Below are 10,324 nucleotides of genomic sequence, written 5' to 3' on the forward strand. Positions count from 1 at the left end.
GGGGACAACGATTTTCTCTCTCTCTCTCTTTCTCTCGATAAAGTATAAATAAACGACGACGAAGTTAGCAAATGACACTGGGCTAAAATCAGTCAGTTCCCCACCACTGTACAGAACGGAGCCGTTTCCGATACGACTTTTGTTTTCACTCTTTGACGTGTTCGTTGCAAAATCAGATTGCCTATTTTTGTTCTCCGGGGAGTTCTTTGCCTCTGCTGTACGTATATATTTGTTTTTACATTTTGATTTCACTGTCTTCGAATAATTCTGCAGGTTAGTTATTATAAGGTAGACCGAGTGCGTGCTGTGAAAGGTATAGTCCGTAGAGTAATTGCATATAAACTAATAAGTTTGATTTTTAATAATCATAATAAAAGTAGTAATTTCTTATATGTTCGCGACTTTCTTTTATGCTGTTTAGATTAATTTCTTTAAATATTGTGAGTATTATAACTCTTCTTGTTTTCTATTTCGTTTATCGTCCAGAAACTTAGTATGTCTGTCTTAAAAACAAAAACTCAATCCACTAAATGCACTTAGTAACAAAGCAAAACACAAAATCCACTAAATGCGCACGAAAAAAATTATGGCAAACGACAACGAGCGATTGACATTTTTCTTTGCAATCAGTAGGCCTAATGTCATTTTGCCAGAACCAAACAAAAGTGCCGTCTGATTATCGGGACACTATTCTGTTTCTTCTGCACTCAACATGAAGCCTTGATACGACAACTTTGATACAAATAGTGCACTCTTTGTCCTCTGCAATGTTGTCTCTGCATGTGCAAGGTGAAACACGTCCCGGTCCCGAAACGTACTGAGGCTCGAGTATAAAATATCCTTGTCTACCCGTGTTGCGTAGCAGTTAGTCAAGCCGCTCCCAAGAAGTTGGACTGCATTTCTGCGTTACAGCCAAGATAGCTTACGGGTGATATCCACATTTTGGACAAATAATTTAGCGATGCTGGAATACACTTTGAGTTTTGCAGAAGAAGCAGACACAGCTTGTTTACTTAGACGGTTTTACGTGCTTTCGATTCATCATGAAAATGGAAAGAGCAAAGTAAGTTACCTTAAATTAAGGTGATGTTAAGTATATCTTAGTTTAACCAGACCACTGAGCTTAGCACGAAGGATACTCGTAGGGGATTGTCTCAGAATTTGACTCAGTTTTTTCTATATTGGTGTAAAATTCATATTGTGTTTGGTAAGGCAATAATAATCACGCATGAACATGCTTCAAGTGACGATAGATACAGGCCTACTTTTGCTGACGATATGGGAAAGAAAATCAACAACACGGACCATCAGAACTTATTGATAGCTACGAAAGCTACGAGTGTCTTCAGAGCACTGGGGTGGATACTCCATTTTCCTAAATTTCGGAATTATGCAATTAGCACAAGCTTGAAACTTTATTTAAGAAGAGATTAAAATGTAATTCATTACCCATACGGAAAATGTGGCAGTTTTAAAAGCATTTTAAAAATGGCCAATCCTGGGTGCCAAACCCTCTCAGAGCACGCGGTTAGTTACCTGCCATTATCTCTTCTCGGAATGAGATTACGCAACGATTCTTAGAGCGTACAGTACAGTACTTCATTATCGGATGATATAAATGTTCCAGTAGTGTTACCATCGTAAGAAACGGAGATAATTTTGTGATTGCTTATCGTATTCTGCGGCAATTTTTTTTCCGTCGGACGTTCACAAATGCTGTTACAATCGACTTCTAGTACATGCTGAATGGAAATCCAGTCTCTCTCTCTCTCTCTCTCTCTCTCTCTCTCTCTCTCTCTCTCTCTCTCTCATTTGCATCCATCTAGATAATCAATGAAGTAGCACCTGCTGCTCTAGCTTCATCCCTTTTTAAAACTCTACTTTCTCTCATTGTTATTTTTCCCCCTTCTCCCTGTTTTTTCCTCCCACACCCCCGCCCTCCCCCTCAAACAAAACACCTGGCAGTGTCGCTAATGAATTGATAATTATGTCCTCGTTGATATCTACAGAAGTTTCATATCCCTCTCCTTTTTTATTTTGTATTTTTCATCAGTCGAGACTGGAGTCTGAACCTTTTTTTCGCGAGTTTTCTCAATTAGCACTAGTCAAGGTTTTAAACCTTTGGTACTAGTGTAGTACTATAAAATAATAAGTTGGGAGATTCGCGCAATAGGCTTAGGCAAAGTGACAAGATGGAGGGAGCCGTTTTAAAGACAATTCTCAACTACTACTACTACTATTACTACTACTACTACTACCGCAAAATACATGAGCATTTTGAAACATTTCTAAGTCTGCCCTTGAGCTCCTCCTATTGGTTCTTCAGTTGCAAGAAAACACATGAGAAGTTGCGAAGTAAAGTTTCTGTGTATACTGTGAGTAAAGGTTATAATACTGTGGAATATTTTTCTTAACTGACACCTCTGTAAAGAAGTATGACTTCGCTCACCTTACTATTAATCCATTTCAAGTTTGTTTTCAGAATTAATTTCAAGTTTATGCCGTATTCTCAGGACGTTAGTTATGATACACAGTAACTTTATTGGAACATAAACTTTATATATATAAAACTTTATTTTCTTCATTACATTAAGACAATCATTTTTTATAGTTTGCAAAGGCAGGAGTCAATGTAATGTTTATAATTATTAAATTCGAAGCTAAAATCAGTTAAACAACTAATAATGCTTTCTTGATATATTTATCCCATGATTATTGCCGATTGCACTTAAAAAAAACTGTTTAATGGCCAAAAATTGCTTTTCATTTTTCCAGACATTCTTACATCTCTGCGAGGAAAGTCGCTTGCGAATACTGGGTGACGGCCAGAATAGCTGACAGGCCTGGCACAAACACCCCAGTGTGCCAGCTGTACAACGCTTACATCACAGATAATCCGAAATATTACATGGATATAGGACAGGTAGGTTTATCTGGAGTGCAGACCGCCTAAGACTGAAACCTTCGAGAGTAAAGATATAGGACAGGTAGGCTGATCTGGAGTGCAAAGTTGCTAACCAGGACAGGTAGGTTTATCTGGAGTGCAAAGTGGCATGACTAAAACCTTCGGGAATAAGGATATAGGACAGGTAGGTTTTGTCTGGAGTACAAATTATCTATGGCTAAAGTAAGTATAGCTTAGTTTTACCAGACCACTGAGCTGATTAACAGCTCTCCTAGGGCTAAAACCTTCGAGAATATGGATAGCCTATAGGGCAAAGTGCCTATACCTGAAACCTTCGAGAATAAGGATATAGGACTAGTAGGTTTATCTCCAGAGCAAAGCCGATGAATTCAAGCCTTTGAAAATAAGAACCAATACAAAGGGAATTGAATAAAGACTTTTGCAACACTATGACGGCACAGGTTTAGGATTTTCACGGAGAAAGTGAAGACGATGACAAGGTTTGACAGGGGCAAGAACAGCATGGGTTCAGACAAAGAGAATGTTGATTAAGAGGAAAAAAAGCTGCATGTGACATACATGGACCTAAGGAGAACGTATGATAAGCAACGTGGGGGGTGTCAGAAAGATTTATGGTATAAAAGACAAGTGGATGAGAGTGATAACAAGCTTTTATGACGTCCACGGATTGAGTCATCCGGCAAAGAAATGACAATGGATGTGAGTGCAAAGTTATGAAACATGATTGATTCAGACAGACCTTACTGACAATGTAACTTATTAAGATTTAAGGTTCACAACAAGACACGAATCTAAACGAAAGAACACTTACAATATTACCGTGCTGATTTTTATGTCCGTTTTTACAGGTGCATAATTACGACATTCATTTTTGACATATCTGTGCTCACAAATAACTGAATTAAACTGATCAAGAAGAGTAATCATGACCAGGGTTTAACATGGAAACCTAATTTCTTTTTGTCTCTAGTTTAGTTATCTTTCACCGCTATCATTCTGAAGAATTCTGATTTTAGACAATTACTACTGCTCAACTGTCATAACATAATGCCCATTACAGACGTTTTCCTCTTTCATTCCAGTTTGGCAAGGTTCTGAAAGCCCGATTTCCCAACAGAAAACGCCGTCGGGGCAAGCAAGGTGCTCAGGTCTATGTTTACCAGGATGTGGCTTTGAAAGAATCTGACCAGTCTTCAACAAACTCACATCTCAGCGTTTCAAAACGACCAGAAGCAAGTCACAATCAAGAAAAGGTGAGCATTTCTCACCTTTTGCCTCCAATGGTCATAGGAAACATTAGTGTTGGACCGATATTGGTTTCAGTTGGGGAGTCCTTGGAGGGTGTCAAGCACAGAAGTATTACCTCTAAATTGCCCTTGAAAGATTTGGAATCAAGTGTTCCTGGAGGGGAACCCTACAGATTCGAGAAGAGCACAATGAGTGGCTTTGGCCATAATAACACTTACACCCTACGTAGTAAAATTCAACAGGAGAACAATCCGGGAGGAAGTGATGAGTTTGAGATAGAAATCGATTCTTCCCAGAGGCAGGTCAGTGAAGAGCACCTGACCATTGGCCAGTTCTCAGACAAAATTGGCATAGATTCTGAAACAAGCAGCTTTCAGATAGTTAATGCTGAAAGAAATAGCTCTGCAGAAAAGCTGTGTTTAGATGCGGATATAGCTAATGATTCCTTTAAGGATGACCACCCAATGCGATACATGAAAGATTACAGAAAGGATAAAACACTGGAAGATCCATCCTATTTGACACCATCAAAAGATTTTCAATCAGATAAAGAAAAGGGCCGCAATTTCTCAAGCACTGAAGAAGGCGATTCAGGAATAATAATTGACATGTCTCAGTTCTGTATGGAACAACAACTCAAGTCAGAAATTGAGGTGATGGATATTCCCATTCCTGATGAATATCCTGAATCAAATGAACCCAGTGAGACTGAACATTTGAAGGGTAGGACTGGACCCACTCATACTGAAGACGTGGTTTCAAGTTCGACCCAGACAGACAGAAAGTACCAGAGTGCAGCTGAAGATGGAGCTCGCAGAATGGCTACTGGTCAGCAGTGGTTGGACGCCAACTTGAAAGACATGCCTGGTGCAAGGACCTATGCAAAGGACATTGAATGGGCTTATGCTCAGGACCATCCAGAAGAACCTATTCCAGAGTCAAATGTAAGTAAGTCTGAAAATATAGTATCAAAAGGGTGTTCATAAAACACATGCACACACAGATATGAATGTATAACTGATTCACGAAGATATGGAACTTGATGAATGTATAAATGAAGGGCTTTATTCATACAGACATGAACATATATGTAGGTGAAAACCACAGGAAAACAACAGTCAGAAGACCCATACCAAGAACTTTCGTGTTTATTTGGGCATTGCTGGGGTGCACAATTTTTGCCCTAACGATGCATGAATAAACAGGAGTGTTTGGTACGATCGTCTGACATGTTATTTTTCTGTAGTTTTTACTTATATTAAATCCTGTGCATCTCCTGTAATTTTTTTAATATATATGTTTGTGTCTGGTTATGTATGTCTATAGAAACATGGCTGAACCATTGCATGGACATATACTTAAAGTTGTACAAATATTGTTGAAAAAATATTAGAATCTAATTCATCAGTAATGTGCTTGTTTTTAGGAAGTCTCACAACAGAAAGGGTACAAAATTTAGACTTAAAACGAGAAATCAGATCACTGTATTTTCATTATGATAGGAAACTGGATTCCTAAATTATGATACATGTTCTTTTGTTGTCTTCAGATGGCTGTGCTAATAAGAGGGAAGTTCCCTGGCCGACAAAAGCGAGTCACCCAAAACAACAATCCTGTTTACATATATCAAGATCTGGAATTGGTTAAGAAGTCCACTGTTAATAACACTCCCCAAGCACCAATACTGCCCTCGAATCCAATGAATCCTCAGACCTCACGGTGCAAGTCTTACAGTGGCATGTATTCTTCTCCACAGGCTGTGATTGTGACGCAGCCAAACATTAATACTGTAGTATGCAGTCCTCCTGTGAACAGTATCTTCAGTTACCAGGGATTCCCTTGTGTTGCTTTACAAGTCATGCCACCAATGGGTTCCCCACCTTATGAGCCTTCCGGGCTCCCGAATCTCAAACAAAATATGAATGCACGACCAACCCCTGTGAATGTTAATCAGTCTCTCAACTTTAATCCTAACATGTCTTATATCCTCCCAAACTCTACTCCTGCTGTTCAGCAGCTTAACTTTACACCTGTGCAAGTTCAGACTTTACCTCCACCTGCAGTACATCCAGTGCGGTTACCTCTGACTCCTGATGATACTACTCTTCCTCCAGCAATGTCTCCACTCAAAGTTCCTGCAGCAGCACGGCAGAATATGCAGCCAGTTTCCTCGTATCATTCTTTGAAAATGCCCCATTCACAAGGGCATGGTACAATGCCTATGAGGAGGCACAAGACCAGCATCCCTCCACTGAAAGGACCACATATCAGTCAAACCAAGAAACAACAGCAAAAGGAAGCCTCTTTAAAAGGAAGTATAGCAAATCACCAAGGAATACCAGCCATAAAGTCGAAAAATTATGAGGAAAGTTATCACCCAGATATTCTTAAGGACAAACCAACATCATCATCTGAGCAGGCAAATCAAGCTGCTAAAATATCACCCAACACGAGCATCTCACCACTGATGAGGATGATCAAAGATGAACCCATCACAGGAGAGGAGAACACATTCTACATGGAACAGCTGAAAGCAAATACTTCAATGGGTGTTACTCAGAATAACATTCCTGTTTATGGGTCTCAGAAACTTAAGAAAATGATGGAAGCAGTCTTACCAGACATGGATGTAGATGATTACATCTCAAATGAAATTTTAGAGTCAAGTAAACTGAGTAGGGATAACAGCTTCCATTACCAAAAATTACTCGAGTCTAACAGCTCCATAGCAGGTCTTGGTAGCCCTGCAGACTATTACAGTGCACAAAAGAATGGATTTTTGGACTGGAGGGAGAAAAGGAAAGATGTGGATGTTCCATCCACCATCGTGAATTTACCCAAGCATTCACCGATGCAGAACTCATTTCATGTACCAGAAGTGATTACTGTTTTAGATAATGTCATGCATGATTCTTCAGTTCACCAGGAAAAGTATTTGAATCAAACTGGTATTAACCAGAATATGAATAAAAGAATGAGAAAAGTTTGGGATGAAGATATAAGGAAAAGCGTAAATACCGATAAAGCTGACATGAAACAACAGAACATAAAACACAAACGAAAGTACACACATAAAAAGAGGGGATTATTCTCTGAATTCAAAGAGCATGATGCACAGTTGGTTGATTTCAACAACAGTTACATTCGAGAGCCTGTTATGACTTATGCACTTCAGAGGGATGGACAAGAGTCAAAAATGCCAGAAACTTTCACCTCCACTAGGAGTCCGTACACCAGAAGGATCAGAGATATCCAGAGTAAAAAGAGCAGTGATCTTAGAAATATGCATTCTGGTGCTTCAAATCTCCAGAATATCCAAGACTATTCTAGGACGAGTGATAGTCTTCCAAAACTGCAACTCATGACCACTAGAATAAACATGAGCCATGCTTCACCTGGCTGTGATGCTAAAACTCATTATACAAGTTGGTCAAACAACCACAAATCAAAGCTACTGTCACCTGACCCACGCCAAAAACAGGCAGTTAGTTCAGTTTTACAGACTGCTCGACATCTGCTAAAGGATATTGGACCTCCGTTGAGTGAGACAGAAATTGCTTGCAGGTTAGAAGCCGCCCTGTATGAAGAGAATCCTGCCGCAGTGTACACATCTGAGCAACCATTGTCCCACTGCTCTAGTGACAACCCAGAGGCTTTCCCATGCTCTGTAACGCAGGCACTTAAAGAACTTACCAGAAGCACTCCTGATTATGTAAACCAACTTCTACATCATCAGGAGTCGTGCCATGGTTTAGGTTGCTCCGAAAAATGCAAAACCCTGAAGGCTGCCTATACTCACATTTATATCTTCCGTCACCGTTGTAGTGTATGGAACACTTATGTCAAGATTTTCAGTAAACATTCCAGAGCATGCAGACGCATCAGATGTGCGCTTGCCTTATGCTTGTTCATGAAACACGAACTACACCTGAATGGCATTTCAGTACTTCCAATTCAGTACTCAGAAGAAAGAGACCTGCTTGAGAATCACTTCAGAAGATGTGAGAAGGCTGGACCCCACAACGCGGAGCTGCAGTGTCGCCACCTTCAGGGAGTAGACAGCACGACAGTGGGCGATCCAAATATGACATCAGGATCTGAAGAGACGAAGGGACTGACTGGAACGTCTTTTGTGAAGGAAATTAGAACTCTCGTTGATGAAGCTCAGCAAAATAACAGTACCTCGAAGTCAGTTCTGAGAATGCTTGAAGTTCTGACTGATATGATGCGCTTGCATGTATACAAGAGTAATGTTCCAAAACATGGTGAGAAATATTTGAATATGAATAATGACTGATGATGCAATGATATTCTGTAACTAACTACAAGTGAATGTTTTGTAAAGCAGTTTCCCAATTATTATTATTATTATTATTAATTTTTTCTGAAATTTATTATTATTAAAATTTTTTCTGAAATATTTTTATGTTCTTCAAGGTAAAATAGTTCACAGAAAAATGCTCATGAAGTAAATCTTAGATGGGAGTCGTTTCTGTCTTCAAAATCGCCAAAGATTAGCGAGTACCCAAATTAATAAAGTAATAAACTCAAAATGAGAGATATTTACTATTTATCATAAACTTTAATCTATCTTTTCCTCATTCTCGAATATGACACTTGCTTTGTATTCTGTTCCATTTCTGCTTCAAAGATTTTTCTAAAAGTCATAGTGCAACCGCGAGGTTTTCCTCCTGTTACACCTTTCAAACCTTCTGCTGTCAATTTCTGTTTCAGCGCCTTTGGCCTAAATTCTACATTCAATTTCACTCAAAAGAAAAGTCTGACATGCAAATGCTCACGAACAATGTGAGTGCGTCTGAATTTTGTAATGCTGATCGAATTACAGGCTACAATAACAGCATCCCTCAGTCACGTCGAGCAGTTACTTCCATAATATATTATGCAAAAACAATCGATACATTAGACAAAGCATCCACCGTAGGAGGATAGTGTCGTCAGTGCACCTGACATGGTTCACTGTAGGCATTACTAAAGGTTATACATAGATCTAGTGGTCGCTTTTTACCAGACTGGTAATAATTGTAATAACCACAATGCCCTTTTAACCTCTCGAATTTTTCAAACTTTTTGGATATGCTCACTAGCGGGTCCAGGGTGGGGGGAGCACCTGCCCCCCCCACTGAAAAATAATGACAAAATTACAATATTGAAGATTTGGATAATAATAACATAAATGGGAAACATAAAAATAAAAAATAAAAATCTATTATAGAAATAATAAAATTTTAAGAAAAAATAATAATAATAATAACAATAATCTTATAATGATAATAATGGATTCGGTATTTCCTGATAGAACAGGCGATTGCTGTCCATTTCATATTTTCTACTTAAATACTGAATGATATTCTAAAAAAAAATATTTACTATGACACGACAGAAATATTTCATGTATATATATATATATGTGTATATATATATATAATTATATATATGTATAATATGAAAATCGGTGCGGCCCCCATGAAATTTTTCTGGATTCGCTAGTGGATATGCTTGTCACTACAAAGCCTTAGATCAAAAGGCAAGAATATGAATTATGATGCCCGTAGCAGGATTCGAACCCGCACCCAGAATATCAGAACGTGGGCACGTTGCCGACCTGACCATGAGGTGTTTGTAGAATCCCTTCGGCCCCTAGGTGCTCAAACTTTCTAGCCATTTAATTTGGTTCTTTTCCCGCTTCCTTTCCTCCATCTTGTTATCCAACCACTCCAACTCCCTTTTTTCAATGGCTTAAGCACTGAATGGCTGGATGTGCCCCAGTGCTTGGCTTATAACGTAATTTTGACCAATCAAATCATTACATTTAGCGTCATGCGTGCGTTTGTTACAGTAACATGTCTGGCACGGGGAGCTGGAGGCTGATAGCTAAGGGGTAAGTATCAGCAAAAACTCGGGTAGCTACCAGAGTTACTGAAAGTTTTAGAAATTGCTCACCACTGGGCAACGACTAACCCCTTCACTTGAACCTGATATTGATCCCAAACTAATGGTCAGTCTTTTGCAATTAATTCATGAGAATTTGGAAGAAGGAAACATCAGTTTAGATAACTTCCTAGCGGAAGCGATAATAAAATAAACTGTTATGGTAAGTAAATGGTATTTAATAGATGTTTCTTTGAAGTC

The 10,324-nt window shown here is 38.9% G+C and overlaps 1 protein-coding gene across 1 annotated transcript; it reads left to right on the forward strand.

Annotated features, from left to right (window-relative positions):
- The first annotated feature begins 858 nt into the window (after nucleotides 1-858).
- LOC136855113 (uncharacterized) lies at nucleotides 859-8,727 on the forward strand. The gene is made up of 4 exons (XM_067131950.1): nucleotides 859-1,063; nucleotides 2,776-2,923; nucleotides 4,009-5,118; nucleotides 5,724-8,727. The coding sequence occupies exons 1-4, from the start codon at nucleotides 1,044-1,046 to the stop codon at nucleotides 8,469-8,471; spliced, it is 4,026 nt and encodes a 1,341-aa protein (XP_066988051.1). The 5' UTR covers nucleotides 859-1,043; the 3' UTR covers nucleotides 8,472-8,727.
- The last annotated feature ends 1,597 nt before the right edge of the window (nucleotides 8,728-10,324 follow it).

This window comes from Macrobrachium rosenbergii, chromosome 3, assembly GCF_040412425.1.
Source record: "Macrobrachium rosenbergii isolate ZJJX-2024 chromosome 3, ASM4041242v1, whole genome shotgun sequence".
NCBI lineage: Eukaryota > Metazoa > Arthropoda > Malacostraca > Decapoda > Palaemonidae > Macrobrachium > Macrobrachium rosenbergii.

What these genes read in the sequence shown, in the direction of transcription:
- LOC136855113 (XM_067131950.1), top strand. Translation starts at nt 1,044, where the DNA reads ATGAAAATGGAAAGAGCAAA. An exon ending in ATGAAAATGGAAAGAGCAAA is followed by an intron (nt 1,064 to 2,775) that starts GTAAGTTACCTT and finishes TCATTTTTCCAG; the next exon opens with ACATTCTTACATCTCTGCGA. An exon ending in ATTACATGGATATAGGACAG is followed by an intron (nt 2,924 to 4,008) that starts GTAGGTTTATCT and finishes CTTTCATTCCAG; the next exon opens with TTTGGCAAGGTTCTGAAAGC.